At 46.6% G+C, this 22,470-nt stretch overlaps 1 protein-coding gene across 2 annotated transcripts in view; it reads right to left on the bottom strand.

Annotated features, from left to right (window-relative positions):
* Positions 1-22,215, bottom strand: part of LOC149439181 (NACHT, LRR and PYD domains-containing protein 12-like) — a 38,207-nt gene extending 15,992 nt beyond the window's left edge. Inside the window, exons 1-8 of one of the 2 annotated variants that reach the window (XM_089659371.1) lie at positions 22,057-22,215; positions 16,359-16,423; positions 15,125-15,288; positions 13,291-13,468; positions 11,955-12,020; positions 8,019-9,693; positions 7,097-7,183; positions 870-1,040 (exon numbers count right to left, since the gene is read on the bottom strand). In XM_089659371.1, the coding sequence (XP_089515497.1) occupies positions 870-1,040; positions 7,097-7,183; positions 8,019-9,693; positions 11,955-12,020; positions 13,291-13,468; positions 15,125-15,288; positions 16,359-16,389 (2,372 nt within the window). In that variant the 5' untranslated portion in view covers positions 16,390-16,423; positions 22,057-22,215. Of the gene's footprint in view, positions 1-869; positions 1,041-7,096; positions 7,184-8,018; positions 9,694-11,954; positions 12,021-13,290; positions 13,469-15,124; positions 15,289-16,358; positions 16,424-18,418; positions 18,505-22,056 lie in introns of those variants that run through there. The other variant, XM_089659370.1, reaches the window with a different exon arrangement.
* Between the last annotated feature and the right edge of the window lie 255 nt (positions 22,216-22,470).

Raw genomic sequence — 22,470 nt, 5'->3', positions numbered from 1 at the left:
ACACTATCCAGCTGGATTCAGATCAAGTGACCTGCCAAGGAAATGATCCATTGATGTTGAATGAACCACCTTTTCTGGAACTACAGGATGTAGATCAGGAGACAAGAAACCTCAAATGATAGGATCCCCCACAATGTGAGAAAAGAAGACTTCCCCACCTCTGGAACTGAAAAACCAGGTATGGAACCACCTGGGACTCAGAAACAGAACATTTGGTCTGGTCAGTAATTCTATCAACTTGTTTGATGACAGCAGAAGGAAGAGCTGAGACAGCTTGGGAAAGACTGGAGGAATGTGAGTGCACCTGAAGAAGGTGAACCCCTGATACATGACCCATCTCTCATGCAACAGCTAAGAGATGAGTAACTCCCTGACTGAGGAACAATGACAGCCATAAGACCCTGAGTATCAGTTATAACCAGGGGCGGACTGACCATTTGGAAACTCGGGCACTGCCCGAGGGCCCGGGGTCAGTAGGGGGCCCCATGAGATGCCCCTGCTACCTTTTTCATAGGCTTTTTTGAGTTTGGGCAAGGAGACAGGGGCCCCATGATCCGCTATTGCCTGGGGGCCCCATGAGTTGTCAGTCCACCCCTGCTGATCAGACCAAATTTTCTGTTTCTGAAAACCAGGTGGGGGATCCTATCATTTGAGGTTTCTTGCCTCCTGGTCTACATCCTGTAGTTCAGTGAGTTGTCAGTCCGCCCCTGGTTATAAGACATAATTTTAATATGTGAACCTTAAAAACATTGACCAAAGACCATTTTAGTTTTTTTTTGGTGTTGACATTTTCATCAGATCAGACATGTTGGTAAACACCCACAACAAGTCCCAGCAAATGCCTTCTCATTTACATGTATTCTACTCACTCCAGTTCCTCTAATTTACAGGAAGGACTGGACAAAGCTGTCATCAGGTCACCAAAGTGAGGCCCATCCAGCTTGTTATAGGACAGTCGAAGTATTCGTAGTGACTTGTTGGCACTGATTGCAGGTCCAAAATATGAGCATGCCCGGTCTGTTAGTCCAGTGGCTGCCAAACTACAGGAAAGGAATATAAAACAAATCTGATAAAAAAATAATAATTTGTTCTTTTTACTTCACTGGAGTGCAGATATCAAGTGTAATTTACTGTCTATGCCAGTGGTCTCCAAACTGTGGCCTGCGGGACAGATGTGGTTCTTTGTGTGGCTTTATCTGGCCCTTATGGCACTGTTACTCTCACTGCTACAAGGCACTTATCCTCCTGCTGACACCAATGATGAGGCGCCATGTCATTCACTGACACTAATAATTGGGCATAATACCTCCCACTGACACCAACGAGGGGAACTATTCCTCCCACAGAGACCAATGATGGGGCACTATTCCTCCCACAAAGACCAATGATGGGGCACTATTCCTCCCACAGAGACCAATGATGGGGCACTATTCCTCCCACTGATACCAATGATATGGCACTATTCTTCCCACTGATACCAATGATGGGGCACTATTCCTCCCACTTATACCAATGATGGGGCACTATTCCTTCCACTGATACCAATGATGGGGCACTATTCCTTCCACTGATACCAATGATGGGGCACTATTCCTCCCACTGACACCAATGATGGGGCACTATTCCTCCCACTGACACCAATGATGGGGAACTATTCCTTCCACTGACACCAACGAGGGGCACTATTCCTCCCACAGAGACCAATAATGGGGCACTATTCCTCCCACAGAGTCCGATGATGGGGAACTATTCCTCCCACTGATACCAATGATGGAGCACTATTCCTCCCACTGATACCAATGATGGGGCACTATTCCTCCCACTTATACCAATGATGGGGCACTATTCCTTCCACTGATACCAATGATGGGGCACTATTCCTTCCACTGATACCAATGATGGGGCACTATTCCTTCCACTGATACCAATGATGGGGCACTATTCCTTCCACTGACACCAACGAGGGGCACTATTCCTCCCACAGAGACCAATAATGGGGCATTATTCCTCCCACAGAGTCCGATTATGGGGAACTATTCCTCCCACTGATACCAATGATGGAGCACTATTCCTCCCACTGATACCAATGATGGGGCACTATTCCTCCCACTTATACCAATGATGGGGCACTATTCCTTCCACTGATACCAATGATGGGGCACTATTCCTTCCACTGATACCAATGATGGGGCACTATTCCTTCCACTGATACCAATGATGGGGCACTATTCCTTCCACTGACACCAATGATGGGGCACTATTCCTCCCACTGATACCAATGATGGGGCACTATTCCTCCCACTGATACCAATGATGGCGCTCTTTTCCTCCCACTGACACCAATGGCGAGGCACCATGTCATCCACTGACACTAACAATGGGGCATAATACCTCCCACGGACACTGACACCAACGAGGGGGCACTATTTCTCCTACTGATACCAATGATGGAGCACTATTCCTCCCACTGATACCAATGATGGGGCACTATTCCTCCCACAGAGACTAATGATGAGGCACTATTCCACCCACTGATACCAAGAATGGGGCACCATTTCTCCCACCGATACCAATGATGGGGCGCTATTCCTCCCACAGAGACCAATGATTGGGCACTATTCCTCCCACAGAGACCAATGATAGGGCACTATTCCTCCCACAGAAACTGATGATGGGGCACTATTCCTCCCACTGATACCAATTATGGGGCACTGTTCCTCCCACTGATACCAACAATGAAGCACCATGTCGTCCACTGATACTGACACCAACGAGGGGGCACTATTCCTCTCACTGATACCAATGATGGGGCGCTATTCCTCCCACAGAGACCAGTGATGGAGCACTATACCACCCACTGATACCAACAATGGGACACCATTCCTCCCACTGATACCAATGATGGGGCACTATTCCTCCCACTGACACCAATGATGGGGCAATATTCCTCCCACTGATACCAAGGATGGGGCACTATTCCTCCCACTGATACCAATGATGGGGCACTATTCCTCCCACTGATACCAATGATGGGGCACTATTCCTCCCACTGATACCAATGATGGGGCACTATTCCTCCCACTGATACCAATGATGGGGCACTATTCTTCCCACTGATACCAATGATGGGGCACTATTCCTCCCACTTATACCAATGATGGGGCACTATTCCTTCCACTGATACCAATGATGGGGCACTATTCCTTCCACTGATACCAATGATGGGGCACTATTCCTCCCACAGAGTCCGATGATGCGGCACTATTCTTCCCACTGATACCAATGATGGGGCACTATTCCTCCCACTTATACCAATGATGGGGCACTATTCCTTCCACTGATACCAATGATGGGGCACTATTCCTTCCACTGATACCAATGATGGGGCACTATTCCTTCCACTGATACCAATGATGGGGCACTATTCCTCCCACTGACACCAATGATGGGGCACTATTCCTCCCACTGACACCAATGATGGGGCACTATTCCTTCCACTGACACCAACGAGGGGCACTATTCCTCCCACAGAGACCAATAATGGGGCACTATTCCTCCCACAGAGTCCGATGATGGGGAACTATTCCTCCCACTGATACCAATGATGGAGCACTATTCCTCCCACTGATACCAATGATGGGGCACTATTCCTTCCACTTATACCAATGATGGGGCACTATTCCTCCCACTTATACCAATGATGGGGCACTATTCCTTCCACTGATACCAATGATGGGGCACTATTCCTTCCACTGATACCAATGATGGGGCACTATTCCTTCCACTGATACCAATGATGGGGCACTATTCCTTCCACTGACACCAACGAGGGGCACTATTCCTCCCACAGAGACCAATACTGGGGCACTATTCCTCCCACAGAGTCCGATTATGGGGAACTATTCCTCCCACTGATACCAATGATGGAGCACTATTCCTCCCACTGATACCAATGATGGGGCACTATTCCTCCCACTTTTACCAATGATGGGGCACTATTCCTTCCACTGATACCAATGATGGGGCACTATTCCTTCCACTGATACCAATGATGGGGCACTATTCCTTCCACTGACACCAATGATGGGGCACTATTCCTCCCACTGATACCAATGATGGGGCACTATTCCTCCCACTGATACCAATGATGGCGCTCTTTTCCTCCCACTGACACCAATGGCGAGGCACCATGTCATCCACTGACACTAACAATGGGGCATAATACCTCCCACGGACACTGACACCAACGAGGGGGCACTATTTCTCCTACTGATACCAATGATGGAGCACTATTCCTCCCACTGATACCAATGATGGGGCACTATTCCTCCCACAGAGACTAATGATGAGGCACTATTCCACCCACTGATACCAAGAATGGGGCACCATTTCTCCCACCGATACCAATGATGGGGCGCTATTCCTCCCACAGAGACCAATGATTGGGCACTATTCCTCCCACAGAGACCAATGATAGGGCACTATTCCTCCCACAGAAACTGATGATGGGGCACTATTCCTCCCACTGATACCAATTATGGGGCACTGTTCCTCCCACTGATACCAACGATGAAGCACCATGTCGTCCACTGATACTGACACCAACGAGGGGGCACTATTCCTCTCACTGATACCAATGATGGGGCACTATTCTTCCCACTGATACCAATGATGGGGCACTATTCCTCCCACTTATACCAATGATGGGGCACTATTCCTTCCACTGATACCAATGATGGGGCACTATTCCTTCCACTGATACCAATGATGGGGCACTATTCCTTCCACTGATACCAATGATGGGGCACTATTCCTTCCACTGACACCAACGAGGGGCACTATTCCTCCAACAGAGACCAATAATGGGGCACTATTCCTCCCACAGAGTCCGATGATGGGGAACTATTCCTCCCACTGATACCAATGATGGGGCACTATTCCTCCCATTTATACCAATGATGGGGCACTATTCCTTCCACTGATACCAATGATGGGGCACTATTCCTTCCACTGATACCAATGATGGGGCACTATTCCTTCCACTGATACCAATGATGGGGCACTATTCCTTCCACTGACACCAACGAGGGGCACTATTCCTCCCACAGAGACCAATAATGGGGCACTATTCCTCCCACAGAGTCCGATTATGGGGAACTATTCCTCCCACTGATACCAATGATGGAGCACTATTCCTCCCACTGATACCAATGATGGGGCACTATTCCTTCCACTGATACCAATGATGGGGCACTATTCCTTCCACTGATACCAATGATGGGGCACTATTCCTCCCACTGATACCAATGATGGGGCACTATTCCTTCCACTGATACCAATGATGGGGCACTATTCCTTCCACTGATACCAATGATGGGGCACTATTCCTCCCACTGATACCAATGATGGGGCACTATTCCTTCCACTGATACCAATGATGGGGCACTATTCCTTCCACTGATACCAATGACGGGGCACTATTCCTTCCACTGATACCAATGATGGGGCACTATTCCTTCCACTGATACCAATGATGGGGCACTATTCCTTCCACTGACACCAATGATGGGGCACTATTCCTCCCACTGATACCAATGATGGGGCACTATTCCTCCCACTGATACCAATGATGGCGCTCTTTTCCTCCCACTGACACCAATGGCGAGGCACCATGTCATCCACTGACACTAACAATGGGGCATAATACCTCCCACGGACACTGACACCAACGAGGGGGCACTATTTCTCCTACTGATACCAATGATGGAGCACTATTCCTCCCACTGATACCAATGATGGGGCACTATTCCTCCCACAGAGACTAATGATGAGGCACTATTCCACCCACTGATACCAAGAATGGGGCACCATTTCTCCCACCGATACCAATGATGGGGCGCTATTCCTCCCACAGAGACCAATGATTGGGCACTATTCCTCCCACAGAGACCAATGATAGGGCACTATTCCTCCCACAGAAACTGATGATGGGGCACTATTCCTCCCACTGATACCAATTATGGGGCACTGTTCCTCCCACTGATACCAACGATGAAGCACCATGTCGTCCACTGATACTGACACCAACGAGGGGGCACTATTCCTCTCACTGATACCAATGATGGGGCGCTATTCCTCCCACAGAGACCAGTGATGGAGCACTGTTCCACCCACTGATACCAACAATGGGACACCATTCCTCCCACTGATACCAATGATGGGGCACTATTCCTCCCACTGACACCAATGATGGGGCAATATTCCTCCCACTGATACCAAGGATGGGGCACTATTCCTCCCACTGATACCAATGATGGGGCACTATTCCTCCCACTGATACCAATGATGGGGCACTATTCCTCCCACTGATATCAATGATGGGGCACTATTCCTCCCACTGATACCAATGATGGGGCACTGTTCCTCCAACTGATACCAACGATGAAGCACCATGTAGTTTACTGACACTAACAATGGGGCATAATACCTCCCACTGATACTGACACCAACGAGGGGGCACTATTCCTCTCACTGATACCAATGATGGGGCACTATTCCACCCACTGATACCAACAATGGGACACCATTCCTCCCACTGATACCAATGATGGGGTACTCTTCCTTCCAATGATACCAATGATGGGGCACTATTCCTCCCACAGAGATCAATGATGGGGCAGTATTCCTCCCACAGAGACTGATGATGGGGCAATATTCCTCCCACTGATACAATGATGGGGCACTATTCCACCCACAGGGGCCAATGATGGGGCACTATTCCTCCCACAGAGACCAATGATGGGTCACTATTTCTCCTGTAGAGACCGATGATGGGGCACTATTCCTCCCACTGATACCAATGATGGGACACCATTCCTCCCACTGATACCAATGATGGGGCACTATTTCTCCCACTGATACCAAAGATGGGGCACTATTCCTCCCACTGATACCAATGATGGGGCACTATTCCTCCCACTGACACCAATGATGGGGCACTATTCCTCCCACCTATACCAAGAATGGGACACCATTCTTCCCACTTGTACCATTTTGGACATTGAATTATACAATCACATATGATAAGACAACTTACGACAGAGTGTGTATCTTGCAGTCAGGATGTTTTAATGCTGAACATATAAACTTGACTGCATCATCTCCGAATCTACAGTCATTGAATCTATAAGGAGATGAATAAGAGACATTTCAGTACTATATACAAAATCCATTGTGCAACTACTCGCATATACAGTACTATCCTCCCTGCAAGAGATTTTGTAATTGTGTTCAGCTTTGTGATCTGCAAGATAGCACAATCAGGCCCTCAACCTCCACTGAAGAAGCAGCACACTTGGTGAAGAACATATCACTAGCCTGCTGACTGTCTAGTGAAGGAGTAGCAGTAGACTGATGTAGCCATCCCTCTGCTTATTCTGCTCTCTCCTCCTGTCAGTGCGCCTAGTGCACGACAGCTGATTGGCTCCTACTGTTTCTGGCAGGGATTCAGATAGAGTCAGGGGTTCAGATAGGTGCAGTGTCTGGGTTGTTGTGATGCCAGGAGGCAGGGTGCCAAAAGCACTGGGCTCTTCAAGGGCCCAAATTCAAAATCCATCTATATGTACACCTGCGGAAAGGCTTCTCTGACTAAGTGCCACCCAATATGGTGAGCCTCCTGGACAGCATTGTCCACTGATCTAAGGTAAGTGAAAGGGAATTTAGTTAGAATGGGGAAAAAGGTCATCAGGATTAAGTTATCTGTAAGTATAATTAGCCTTTAGGCCCCCTTCAGACCTAAGCGCTGTAGTAATGTGTGTTTAACAGCAACACTTGGTACTCTCTGTGTTGCGGTACAGCACTGTCCAGGTCCACTCTGGGGAGTGTACAGTGTTTGGGACAACCCAAAATAATGCCAATACCCTGTGCAGTAGCACCAGGAAGTTAATAACATTGCCTTCCTTAACATCAAGATCTTTTGACATTCACAAGACATAAGAAGACATGCATTTATATTGTACCCTATCTCATGTATTTTATGTAGAGCAGGTGCAAATCTCTCAACATCGTCCCTCTGAAGGTTACATTCTCCTAGGCCAAGAACTTCAATTTCTTCAAAGGACTGAATTGTAAAAGACACCACAGAGCAGTCCAGAGGGGTCAGGTTGACTTGACCGAAGTAAAAACTTCTGAATGATCCTAGGCAATCTGAACAAAATGCCTTATTTTGTTGTTCAAAGAATTTAAAACATATACTCAAGAGCCTTCTTTTATCCAAAGATTCTAATTCTGTAACCTCTTGTTGAAGCCAAGAGAGGACATCCTCTGCAGCATCGGAAGACAAATCACCCAGATAAGGATCCAAAATGGTCCTGGTGGAGATATCGGAGAGACCACAAAGGAACGAGAGAAATAATTCACCATAGTTATCTTTGAAGGACTTGGCTCTTTCAAGTGAGTCATGTAACTTCTCGGGAGAATAATCAATATAATGGACCAGGGCAGCCAAAAATTCCTGGGTGATGGGGTGAAGGAAGGAGAAGGATGCCTCTGGGGAACAGGTGTATTCTTTCATTAATCCTGGTAAAAGTTTTGAGGTCCTGTCCACGTTAAACTGTGACAAGGTCTGTTTTTTAAATTTGGTAATGCGGTTTATAACTCCATGTTCTCCCATCCACCCGATAGATGTCAACAGACTCCGAGCAGTGAATTTATCTGAACCAAGATTGGACAGAACATCAGCAATGAAGGCCGCAAAGAGCTGCGTCAGAGTTTTCGGCAGTGATGGCATAATTTGGTCACCATTGGTTGGTTGACCTTTGAAGCACTTTGATAGCACTGTGCAGATGATCCAGCAGTATGATGGGTTGTAACAGAAGGTGTTCAGCACACTGTTTTCCCTCAGAAAACCCAAAACTTTGTCTGATATTTCTTTGTTCATGAAGAATCTTTCGATGTAAAGCTGACTTTCTTTTGGTAAGAATCCAATGACCTCCAGTGCTCTCTTGCAAATGTTAATATTCTTTCCCGCTAACCTGTCTGGTTGGCTGGTCATAAGAAAACGACAGCCCTTGAGTAGAGTCTGTTTTGCCAAACCAACCACAACCGCTCCAACATTTGCCACTTGTTTTATATCATGGGGCAGCTGGCCTGATTTAAAATGTATTTCATGAACACTTTCATCCAGGCCATCAAAGATAAAGAGCAACCTTTCTGGATTCTGTAAAATGTTCCCAAGTTGATTCTCTAAATATGGATATTCCTGAAGGATCATTGACTCCAAGCTGATCTTTTCTAACTTGTTGAGATCCCGAAACCTCAAAAAGAAGATAAAAGAAAACCCCTGATAGAATTTTCCATTTGCCCAATCACAAACCAGCTTCTGTAGTAGCGTTGTCTTCCCTATTCCTGGCACACCAGTCACCATCACTGCATGCGGTTCACATTTTAGCCATTGGCACCAGCGGAACAGTCTGTAAGGAGAAACACTTCCTACGGCATTTCGAAAGTAATCTTTATGTTTTGCTGCTGTCTCTAGAAGCTTGTATTTCGCTGATCTATGAAAGGGACGGACATGGGATGCAATCAAATCCATGTAACGATCAGAAACATAAAAATCCTTATTCTGTCCTGTAGACTCTGAGGGTTTTGGTATAGCAGTTTGTAGCAGATGTTGTTTGTGATGTTCTTGTATTTCTGCCAAAGCAAAATATAATATCAATAAAATGATAAAAGAAAAAAAAAATAGTTGAGGGTGTCGCAAACATGCGCACCAGAGACTGACGCAGTCTGCCATTTTGTTAAGAGTAGCATGTTATTCCCTCATTCTCCTTCCCCCTCCCTTCCTGAGAGGCACAGTGACAGATGTGTGTGTGCACTGCTTATGGGTCACTGGCCGGCCAAGGCATTTCTAGCTAGGTGCCGAGCTGTCTGCGAAAGCTATATCCTTTCTCACCTAGGAAGAGATAGGACCAGCTTTCCCAAGAGAGCTGGAGTCTCACTGGCCAAAGTACATGTGTAATTTCATGCCTCATGAAGGGATAGCAGACCCTTGCCAGGAGTTGAAAGGGACTCTGAGCTAATAAACCTAGCTCGGCGTAGGTGACAGAATTAGATGAACACTTCTCAAATCAATTTTTCCCCTATGTCTCATATCTTGGAATATGACCGGACACCTCGTCAGATGGTCAATGAGCAGGCGAACAGTTTGATGGGTCACTTGCTTATCTCGGGCCATCAGGGAAACCGAAACATAGAACTCGTGAACCGTGCAATATATAATTTCATAATTCATATATACTGTAAATAATCCCCAGCCCTTCGGTCACGAGTTTTGGTGGGAAGGTCTGGGGTCTGACGCCGCGATCGTGACAGAGGGTGCCAATTTGTTTTACTCAAGAACTTTTTTTGGTCAGGTGGTCATGTGTTCTAAGCTGACCACAAACTGCACGATATTAACTGAACATGCAGAATAGAACCATCTAAAGATGTCTTTGGGTGTGAAGGGCATTGTAAAGAGAAACACTCAGGTCACTTGAGCATTCATGACCTCTCCTTCCAAGAGTGGATCCCAGCCATACATGGATCGAAATTCGGTCAGCAGAGGCCAGCTGAATTTTGTTCCATGTATGGGCATTGGGCTGCTGGCTATACAGTGAAGGAAATGCGTATTTCCTCGCCATTAGTGCACATTGATTAGCACTACCTACAGTAGGTATTGCTAATCATTGTGAACTAATGGAGAGGAAGTCTCCCTGCTGTCAGACTACAAAAGTTCAGAAGGAGGATTCCCCCATCCACATCGAGTGTGTAAATGGGGGAATCGAGTTATTATTTTTTGTTCAACCCACAGGTTGAATAGAAACAAAAAATGACTCCTCTAAGGGCTGCTTTAGTTACAGATGGAACAGAAGGGTTTGAGCCAGCCCCTGGCTTCATTAGATGTCTTGAATATTCTCACAGCAAGATCTTCCTGGCATACTTTGTACACCTGGGAGTTTTGAGTGGATTTCCTAACCTGTCCAAATGGCATTTTTTTCCTGAGAGCAGTTTTTCCATAATCCATCTGTCAAGTCATGTTTACAGCCCCCTACATTAAACCCATGCTTTGCCTATTTAGGACAAAGCAACAGGTTCACCTAAAAGCATCCATTCCCCCCAAAATACCTTCTATTTGTTGTTTGCCACGCTGATTGGCTGCTTAGATCGAACACCAATATCCAATATGCCTAGGTATGAGTGTTCTTGGACTGTCCTTTACCTCCCACGATGCAACAATGGGTGTCTGAGCTGCCAAATTTTCTGTGGGGACAGGGAAAAAGTCCTTAACTCTGTGAAAGCCAACTAGAGGGACTTGGAGCTTGCATACACTATATATAGCGATGGAGGACAAGGGGAATCCATGCGTCAAGTTGAAGTTGAGGTCTGAGGAAGAAGCTCCGCTTCGAAACGCACGTCATCACGTTCCTACGCTGACGTCACGTCCGCCCCGGAGCCATTTGCGTTCCACGCTGGTTCCCTGCGGCAACTGGCCACTCCAGGAGGACACCTTTCCAGCCGTAACCTGAAGCACCAAGTTGACGCATGGATACCCCTTGTCCTCCATCGCTTCCCAGGAGTCTGGACTACGTCTGGTGACATGCTTATTTCCTTTTTATTTCTTGTGAGTTGCCAATTGTCATTTGGCAAATAAATTGTATACTTAATGCTGCACTTAGTCTGGCGCCCCTCTTCTTTCCTTTCTTTTGCATACAGAGTTCAGCTTTGCTCTGAGGGTGCTGCCACTGAAGCTGCCATTTGCAATATATTGCCATTGTGAACACTAATAGTCCCCCACTTGGACTTTTTTGATGGACTCTTGATGGGCGCCCCTCTTCTTTTCTTTCTTTTCTTTCTCTTCTTTCTTTTCTCCGGCATTGCATTGGCTTCCCAACCATTGAACATCCTCTAACATTTACCTTTCAGCTCTGGAGTCAGAGGGTGTCCATTCCGGTCCAGTAATATCTGTTGCATCAGACTGTCCCCTAAACAAATGGAAATCACAGAATGAGACAATAAGTACTCAGTATTTTAACAACTGATTCTCTTGGCTTTGCCATAGATGAGTGACTCACATACAAAAAGAAATAAAGAGAAAAGAATGTAGGAGAGCCTTCCAAGTGTAGCGTCGTTAGGGAGGAGAGTAGGGATAATTGAACCTCCCAAAGAAAAAAAGCCTCAAGGTCTAATAATCAAATAAATAGATAGTAATCCGGAAGTCCCCGATCAAAAATCCAATTAAGAACCAAAATAAAGTGATTCGTGATGGACTCAACCAGGATTTGGTGGGTTTTTTGTGTTGACCACTAGGAAGGCTGGTGGTCAAAAGACACATCAATGATTCCTTTATTCTAAACAAAGACATCTTAAAAACATATCAATTCAAAACAAAAAAAAACTCCATTGTGCCCCCTTAGTCGTATTTGGGGGATATCTTTAAAGCATATATACATCACATTTTTACCATATCCACCAAAAATGCGCATAGAATTCCACCATAGAAGGACTTTTTATAGGGTAGTCAAGGTTCCTCTTGTCAAGGGAACATCACCACTTTGACCTAAGGGATATAGTGCGTCAACGTGGTGATGTAGGCCCCATATTGTGGTGATAAGGAGGATATCCTATATTTCCTTGCAATAAGCACCAACCTCCCTCATACACGATGTGACTAGCCAGATAGATCCCGTGCGAGGAAACATTGATATTTCCATGTAGTCCAGAGGAGGAAGAAAGTTGCATGACAGACGTGTATAAGTGGTGGTATTTTCACCTCCTTCTGGTATATATTGAAATATATTGAATACGGCCAAAATTGTATATATATACTGTATGTTGAAATGCTTTTTTTTATATATTACAAAATATCTGAACAATATTTAAAAAAAATACATCTTTTCAAATATACTGTATGTCTTTAAAAATACATTTAATCTACATTTTTGGAACGCATTTACAAATATATGCAAAAACATATGTTAAAATGACTTTTCTATATGTTAAAAAAATCTGAAGAATATATTTAAAAAATATATTTAAAAAAAAATATTTTTCATATATTTTGCAATATATAAAAAATGCATTTCAACATGCAGTGTGTATATATATATATATATATATACACACAATTTTGGTAACGAGTACAAAATGAGTAACGAAATGAATCGATCCAAAACGAAACAAATGTTTTTGTTCTGCACATGTCTAGTCAAGGAATATACCAGCTCAACACACAGAATGTCAGATTCTAGTTACCGAATCGATCCAATTCGTCTCGCAGCTCATACAAATGACACGGGGAGTTGAAAAACTGCAGATTGTAGATCCCTTCCAAGAACCCCATGATGGCCTCTCTTCCAGCCTCCAGGATTTCTTGTAGCAGCTTCTCGGAGAACATGAAGGGTCCAAGGTCGCTCCTCATCTGGAGGTATATCTAGAATAGAATGTGACTGATTTCAGGGAAAATAAACAGAAGCAACATATTTGTGAATCGGTTTCATCGTCCCGAAGAAACTCCTCCCACCACCCTGCCTAATATGTGCAGATGGCTTCATTGAAGATGCATGTAGAGCCGGGGGGGTCAAACCCAATTTCATTGGGGGCCACATCAGCCTTATGGTTGCCCTCAAAGGGCCGGTTGTATCTCAAGATGTCCAGAGCACCCCCACCCCCCCTACATCAGACGTCAAGAGACCCCCTACCATTACAAGTCAAGTGTCCCCCCTTACCCTTGCTCCTGCCAGGAAAAAAAGTTGGCAGTGGAGCGGGAAAGCAGAAAATGCAGGGTGTGGAGGAGGACTAGAGGAGGGCTGAAGTCAGCTATCGGAGTCTACTGAATGCTGAGACCGGGGAGGCGGAGACAAGGGGGTACTGCGGGTGCACAGATAGGTGCAGGATCTGTAGGAAAAGTTCTATCATCCTCTCTGTTTCTGACTGCTGAGACGTGGGGGGTAGAGACGAGCCTCTGCACAACTGCACAGAGAAGCACAGGGTCTGGCGGAGGAGTTCTGTCCTCCTCTCTGTTGCTGACTGCTGAGACGGGGGGGGGGGGGCGGTGGCAGAGACAAGCCTCTGCACAACTGCACAGAGAAGCACAGGATCTGGCAGAGGAGTTCTGTCCTCCTCTCTGTTGCTGACTGCTGAGATGTGGGGGGGAGCAGAGACAAGCCTCTGCACAACTGCATATAGGAGCACAGGATCTGGTGGAGGAGTCCTGTCCTCCTCTCTGTTGCTGACTGCTAAGAAGGGGGGGGGGGGCAGAGACGAGCCTCTCCATGACTGCACACAGGAGCACAGGATCTCGCGGAGGAGTTCTGTCCTCCTCTCTGTTGCTGACTGCTGAGATGGGGGGGGGCAGAGATCTGGCTAAGGAGTTCTGTCCTCCTCTCTGTTGCTGACTGCTGAGATGGGGGGGGGGGGGGCAGAGATCTGGCTAAGGAGTTCTGTCCTCCTCTCTGTTGCTGACTGCTGAGATGGGGGGGGGGGGGGGCAGAGATGAGCCTCTCCACAACTGCTCATAGTAGCACAGGATCTGGTGGAGGAGTCCTATCCTAATCTCTGTTGCTGACTGCTGAGACGGGGGCAGAGATGAGCCTCTCCACGACTACACAGAGAAGCACAGGATCTTGTGGAGGAGTTGTGTGCTCCTCTCTGCTGCTGACACAAGGTGGGGGCAGAGGCAAGGGGGGTGCCACAGCTTCTGGTGTGAGGGCCACATAAAATGGCCCGGCTGGCCAGATTTGGCCAGCATGCCTCGTGTTTGACACATGTGATATAGAGACTTCTGAAAGGGTTATATATATAGTTCTTTATGTATTTCATTTATCTTGGTTAGGACAAAAAAAAAAAAAATTAATTAGTTAAAAATGTAATTTACACAAACAAATAACGTATCTCCGCCTCCTTTGGACCAATCTATGTGAGTTGTACTAAAGAGACCAAGAGTCTGAAAGAAGGCAGCTTCTGCCGTCCTCTCCTTAGATACCCCGCGGTGCTCTGCGATTTATTTGTCTTTTTTTGCTATGCTTGTTGCTGACCTGCCGCTCCGAGCTTTGATGGCCATAAAAGTCGGCACATTTTCCCTAGTTACCTCCTTATTGAGGATATTCTGAGATTCCATGTGCTCCAACAGTTGTTTGATTTCGGAGGCGGACGCCACGATGTAGATCAGGTCGTTTTTAAAATACTCGCAGATGAGTTGAAGTTCATTGATGTCGCGCTGAGCCAGCAGCTGATGGAACTCTTCCTGTGTGTCTGGATAAAAAGAGGGACAAAACAAACGTTTTCTTTACCTATAGATCAGTTGTAGCTTCTGGGGATCTATTGTCACTAAAGGGGATCTATTTTTGTGTGGTGGTCTACTATTCCTGGGCGGGGTCTTATGTTCCTGGTGGGAGGTCTATTGTTGCTGGTGGGAGGTCTATTGTTGATGGAAGTCAATTGTTGCTGGAAGAGATCTACTGTTGTGGGAGGTGTCTATTGTTTCTAGCTGCTGGAGAGTCCATTTGTGCTGGCTGCTGGGAGATCTGTTGTAGCTTCTGGGGATCTATTGTTGCTGGGGTGGTATTTTGCTTTGGGGACCCATTGTTGCTGGAAGAATTTATTGGTTTTAGGGAGGAGGGCCTATTGCTGCTGGCTGCAGGGGATCTATTTTTCTGCTTTTCTTGTTACCATTTCATACATTCCAATTGATTAGCATCACAAAATGATACTTGGCTCTGTATTCTCTAAAAGAAGAGGAACAGGGAGGTAGGTAGGAGGTGGAACCAAGTGACGGTGCTTGGAGGTGGATAGGGGGTGGAACCAAGTGACGGTGCTTGGAGGTGGATAGGGGGTGGAACCAAGTGATGGTGCTCAGAGGTGGGTAGCTCAAAATATAGGCTCTTCAGCAGGACACCTTACTTTTCTTTTAGGCCTGGTTCACATGAGTAAGATGCCATTTTTTTCTGATTTCAGGTGCAATTATATAATGTGGCTTCTATGAGATTTTCACTCGATTTGTAAACTACTACTACTACTTTTTGAGGGACCAAGGATTTGCCTCGGAGGAGAATTCAGAGTTTAAAAAAAATTAAATTGCTTTCCAGATCAGAATCCCATGTGCGTGCGATTTCTGTGCCTTTCCATTGAAGTCTATAGGTCCAAAATCGCACTGGGATCACACCAAAGCAGCACGAGGACCATTTCTGAAATGGCTCTGTGCCGAGTCGCATTGATGGCACCGTTCAAAACAATGTAATTCCCATTACCATTCGATTCTGTACGACTGAAGTTGCATTAGAGACCAACACAGGCTGAACATAGCAAATAGGTAGAGGACCTACCATCACTGTATCTTGAAGGCATCTGACCCATCTTCTATTCCAGCAGAGCAAACCAGAAACCCGACCTACAAAACAAAAATATAAATTATATATATGTAATGGGGGGGGGGTTTATCACAATCCATCTGTTTTTTATGCTGGGGGGTTGTTGACCTTTTGTTGAGGGGTGGGGCATTCACCATACTGCAGAAAGAGAGACTTAGGTAGTGATCATGCTAGATGTTTCTTGGTGTTCCTCACTCTGCTCACTTTCCTACACATGGACAGGACCCCATTGCCTCATGTATCTGAGCGTTCCTGTTGTGCCTCTCCAGATTTCATGGATAGGACATCACTAGGACTCGGGTTTATGGACATTCCACTTTAACCTCTTCCATGTGAATAGTAGATCACCTATCCCCTCTATGTCATCGGGTTATCCTGGGGGTACTTTCTGATTTTGCAAAACAAGGGCTCCCAATGTGGACCATTACACACAGGTTTTGTGGCCCCATCTGTTTCTCCAGTGGTCTTTACCATCTTTGGACATCTCTGGGGTCTTACTCAACAACCATGGTCAGGACCCCATTGCCTCATGCATGCCACTCCAGATTATTATGGATAGGACATCAGATTTATGGACATACCACTAGTGTATCTTCTATGTGAACAGCAGATCACCTATTCCCCTCCCTCTCTGGGCTTTCCTTGGGGTACCTTCTTATTTTGAAACAGAAAGGTCTCCAAAGTGGCCCATTACTCCCAGGTTCTGTGGCCCCATCTGCTTCTCCAGTGGTATCTACCATCTTTGGACATCTCTCTGGTCTTACTCAACCCTCTTCCACTCCAGAAGACTTGCATTACCTGCAGACCAGGTGTTCTCTTATGATGTATACAGGCCTGGCTCGCAGTCTCCATTCTAATTCATCCCAAAGGTGTTCTATGGGGTTGAGGTCAGGACTCTGTGCAGGACAGTCAAGTTCCTCCACCCCAAACTGGCTCCTCCATGTCTTTATGGACCTTGCTTTGTGCACTGGTGTGCAGTCATGTTGGAACAGGAAGGGGCCATCTCCAAACTCTTCCCACAAAGTTGGGAGCATGAAATTGTCCAAAATGTCTTGGCATGCTGACGCCTTAAGTGTTTCCTTCACTGGAACTAGGGGGCCAAGCCCAACCCCTGAAAAACAACCCCACACCACAATCCCCCCTCCACCTAACTTTACACTTGGCACAATGCAGTCAGGCAAGTACTGTTCTCCTGGCCACTGCCAAACCCAGACACATCCATCGGATTGCCAGACAGAGAAGTGTGATTGGTCACTCCAGAGAACACGTCTCCCCTGCTCTAGAGTCCAGTGGTGGCATGCTTTACACCACGGCATCCAACGCTTTGCATTGCACTTGGTGATGGAAGGCTTGGATGCAGCTGCTCGGCCATGGAAACCCATTCCATGAAGCTCTCTACGCACTGTTGTTGGGCTCATCTGAAGGCCCCAGCAAGTTTGAAGGTCTTTAGCTATTGACTCTGCAGACAGTTGGCGACTTCTGCGCACTGTGCGCTTCAGCATGTGCTGACCCTGCCCTGTCATGTGACGTGGCCTACCACTTGGTGGCTAAGTGGCTGTTGTTCCCAGTTGCTTCCACTTTGTTATAATCCCACTAACAGTTGAGCGTGGAATATTTAGTAGCCAGGAAATGTCACGGATGGACTTATTGCACAGGTGACCACCTATCACGGGACCACGCTTGGAGTCACTGAGCTCCTGAGAGCGACCCATTCTTTCACCAATGTTTGTAGAAGCCGTCTGCATGCCTAGGGGCTTGATTGTATACACCTGTGTCCATGGAGGGGATTGGAACACCTGAATCACATGATTGGGAGGGCGGGGCCAATACTTTTGCCAATATAGTGTACCTCTATAGACTGTAAGTGTAATGTGGACCGTATCTCCGGTTACATCTCGTTAGCTTGTCTGTTGTGCTGCCCTACCTATTTATGGTTTGAGTGTTTTCCAGTCAATATTCGAATTCCCCGATCGTTTAAACGATGCTCCCCAGACAGTAAAAACTAATAATGTTACCGGCAAAGTTTATCGTCCTCTAAAGTCCGGTCTTGGGGGACACCTTGCGCTTTGTGCTCTCCGGTACTTCCTGGTCAGACTCTGATCACTCACCACACCCAGGAATTTACCTTCCCCAGGCTGTCTGCACAGATGTGGAAATACGTCAATGCACCCGTTCACTGCCAGAGCCCTCTCTGTGCTTTTCTGCACACGTAAAAAAAAAAAAATCATTTTAGGTCTGAAGATTAGTAAGAGGCATGCGATGCCCACTAGAGGAAGGAGCCTGACCATGGCTTGGAGTGGGAGCTCAATGTGAGGGCTCCCGGCTCCCAAGCACCTCCAGTGTCTTGCTGGAAGGGGAGAGAAGCCCTGGAGAGACTTACCGGGGAGAGGGGGGCATACCTGGTGGGCACGTGGACCGAGGACCTCTGGGAGTGGCGGCCATCACAGCGGGTCTTCCTGTGCTCTCAGCCCGGCGCTGTGTGTTCCCCGGAGCTCAGCGGACGCCGGGCGATCAGGTGATCTGCCGCAAGGGAGCTCTGGGAGGCAGAGGAGCCGGCCGGCGCTTCTTGGAGTATGGGAGACGTCGGCTCTCTTCCTCCTGCACACAGAACCGTGGCACCTGAAGACACGTGGAAAAGGGCTGGGTGAACCCCCCCTGCAATCCACTCATTGTGTGAGGGGAATGTCGAGTGCAATGTTCCCCAGAAGAGAGTACCTGGAGCTGCCTTACCCCTCACTTGGAGTAAAGGAAGAGTTGTCCTAAAGTGCGGGAAAGTCTCTCAGAGAAGCTCAATCCAATAGAAACCAGAGATCTCACATGGGGGAGAAGTATTCCTGATTCGAGTGCGGAAAAGGTCTTTCATGTGAGTCCTATTTTTACACATGCCAGTGATAACACAAGAGGGAGCAGCCATACCCTTGTTCAGAGTGCGGGAAATGCTTTTCACAGAAGTCCAGCCTGCATATATATCAGAGACCTCACATGAGGAAGATGCTATATCCCTGTTCTAAGTGCGGGAAATGTTTTTTCAGATAAATCTAGACTTTATATATATCAGAGATCTTACACAGGTGAAAAGCCATATGTCTGTCATGAGTGTGGGAAATACTTTACAGTGAAGCCCAGTCTTCACACACATCAGAGATCTTACAAAGGGGAGAAGTTGCATACATGTCTGGAGTGCGGGAAATGTTTTTCATGTGAGTCCTATTTTTACACATGCCAGTGATAACACAAGAGGGAGCAGCCATACCCTTGTTCAGAGTGCGGGAAATGCTTTTCACAGAAGTCCAGCCTGCATATATATCAGAGACCTCACATGAGGAAGATGCTATATCCCTGTTCTAAGTGCGGGAAATGTTTTTTCAGATAAATCTAGACTTTATATATATCAGAGATCTTACACAGGTGAAAAGCCATATGTCTGTCATGAGTGTGGGAAATACTTTACAGTGAAGCCCAGTCTTCACACACATCAGAGATCTTACAAGGGGGAGAAGTTGCATACATGTCTGGAGTGCGGGAAATGTTTTTCACGTGAGTCCTATTTTTACACATGCCAGTGATAACACAAGAGGGAGCAGCTATACCCTTGTTCAGAGTGCGGGAAATGTTTTTCACAGAAGTCCAGCCTGCATATATATCGGAGACCTCACATGAAAAAGATGCTATATCCCTGTTCTAAGTGCGGGAAATGTTTTTTTTTTTCCACCAATGTTTGTAGAAGCAGTCGGCATGCCTAGGGGCTTGATTGTATACACCTGTGGCCATGGAGAGGATTGGAACACCTGAATCACATGATTGGGAGGGCGGGGCCAATACTTTTGGCAATATAGTGTATGTTCTGTTGTAAGAGAAGGAGAGGGGAAGAGGCAGGGCAACATGACATGAACGTTAAGATAAAGTTTCGCTTTAATTTGCTGGCCAGGATGACCAGAGGCCCAGAGAGCAGTAAGTCGACACTACAAATGCAGGCCATAGACGGGTCGAAAATCGGCCGATTTTTCGGCCAAAAAAAAAATCGGCCCATTTTCACACTGTTAGTGGGTTAATTGGTAGGCCATTTTACGGGGTTTTGGCACATTTTTTTTATCAGTCAAGTTGGAATATTCGTGGCTGATTTTGACAATTGGCCGATTTTCCCGGCAATGATGGGCAAATCGGACGATCGTTTTACTGAAAAAAAAATCTGCGCATGAGCCGTAACCCGGAAGAAAAATAAAAAAATAAGAAGTAGAAGAAGAAGAATTCCAGTCCGCTATTATATTTTATATGAAAATTATTGCCGTTGCAACAATGTATCTATTTGTATCCGAATAAAAACATCTGTATCCGAAATGGATACAAATGGATACATTGTTGCAATCGCAACTTTTTCATGTAAAATATAATAGCGGAGCTCTCTGCAGGGACAGAAGTAATTATGGGGTTAAATGCCGGCCGTAGAGGAAAATAGGTAATTTTTTACCTTTGGTGGTAACGTCGGCCGATCGAACGACTGATTTTTTTCATTTTTTTATAAAAAAAAGTCTGGTTTTTGACCCGTCTATGGCCTGCAAAAGACAGCTAAACAAATTCTCCTTACTGATCAGCCTGCAACAGAGGATCTGTGAGTGGCAACAATTATTCTAAAGTCTCCTCCTGTACATCTGATATCAGCTCTTGATTGGGATTATCACAGGGGGTACAGGGTCAGCAACCACTCCAATCCTTAATAACATAGCATATATGCTGGAAGGATCTGTGTCATCTTCAACTGCACACAGAGTTTCCAGAGTTTAAAGTTCCTCAACAACCCCCCTGATGGGGCCCCTTCACTCCCTGGCTCCATTGCTGCTATGGCTATTGTTACATCACCTCAACTAACATGCTTTATCCAACAGATCAGATTACGAGAGGGGGGGGGGGTGAGGAATTACAAAAAAGCCAAGAAACGTATTGCATGATATAGTTACATAGTTACATACAGGGGCAGACTGACCATTTGAGCACTCGGGCACTGCCTGAGGGCCCGGGGTCAGTAGGGGGCCCCATGAAATGCCCCTGTTACCTTTTATAGGCTTTTTTGGGTGTCCTTTGAGTGTGGGCAAGGACACACGGGCCCCATGATCCCCTATTGCCCGGAGGCCCCATGAGTTGTCAGTCCGCCCCTGGTTACATAGTTAGCCTGGCTGGAAAAAGACAAAAGTCCATCCAGTTCAACCATTAAAAAAAAAAAAAAAAGTTATAATCCTACACCCACAGTTGATCCAGAGGAAGGCAAAAAACCCCCCAACAAAGTGTGACCCAATTTGCTCCTGCTGGGAAAACATTCCTTCCTGATCCCCCGAGAGGCAATCAGATATTCCCTGCATCAGCTTTCCCTATAAAGGTTATATCCAGTTATATTCTGTGTATCTAGGATAGAATCCATGATATAGTCCGGATCAGGGGCGGACTGACCATTTGGAAACTCGGGCACTACCCGAGGGCCCGGGGTCAGTAGGGGGCCCCATGAAATGCCCCTGGTACCTTTTTCATAGGCTTTATTGAGTTTGGGCAAAGACACAGGGGCCCCATGATCCCCTATTGCCCAGGGGCCCCATGAGTTGTCAGTACGCCCCTGGTCCGGATGCTTTCCGATAGACCGCATTAGCAGATCAGTCTGCTTTACCTGTATGTAATTGTGAAGACACAGATCAGGGCGGCTCTGAAAATGGATGGTGTCAGCAGGAAGGAGCAGGAGCAGGGGGAAGAGGAGGAGGGAAGGATGACTACAATGTAACCACAGCTGTTACTTTCACTTTCAGAACATTCCATAGCCGGATCACACAGATACTCCATCCCTCGTAATATCAGAGGGCAGAGCTGGTGAGGTGAAGACCAGGGGCGGACCGACAACTCATGGGGCCCCCGGGCAATAGGGGATCAATAGGGGGGCCTGTGTGTCCTTGCCCACACTCAAAAAAGCCTATAAAAGGTAACAAGGGCATTTCATGGGCCCCCTACTGACCCCGGGCCCTCGGGCAGTGCCCGAGTGCTTGAATGGTCAGTCCGCCCCTGATGTAGCTCTTCTACTGACGAAAGA

The sequence above is a fragment of the Staurois parvus genome, unplaced genomic scaffold (assembly GCF_062004578.1).
Source record: "Staurois parvus isolate SC_StPar_1 unplaced genomic scaffold, SC_StPar_1.0 ptg001150l, whole genome shotgun sequence".
Taxonomy (NCBI): Eukaryota; Metazoa; Chordata; class Amphibia; order Anura; family Ranidae; genus Staurois; species Staurois parvus.
This window is presented reverse-complemented; position numbering and strand designations above follow the sequence as displayed.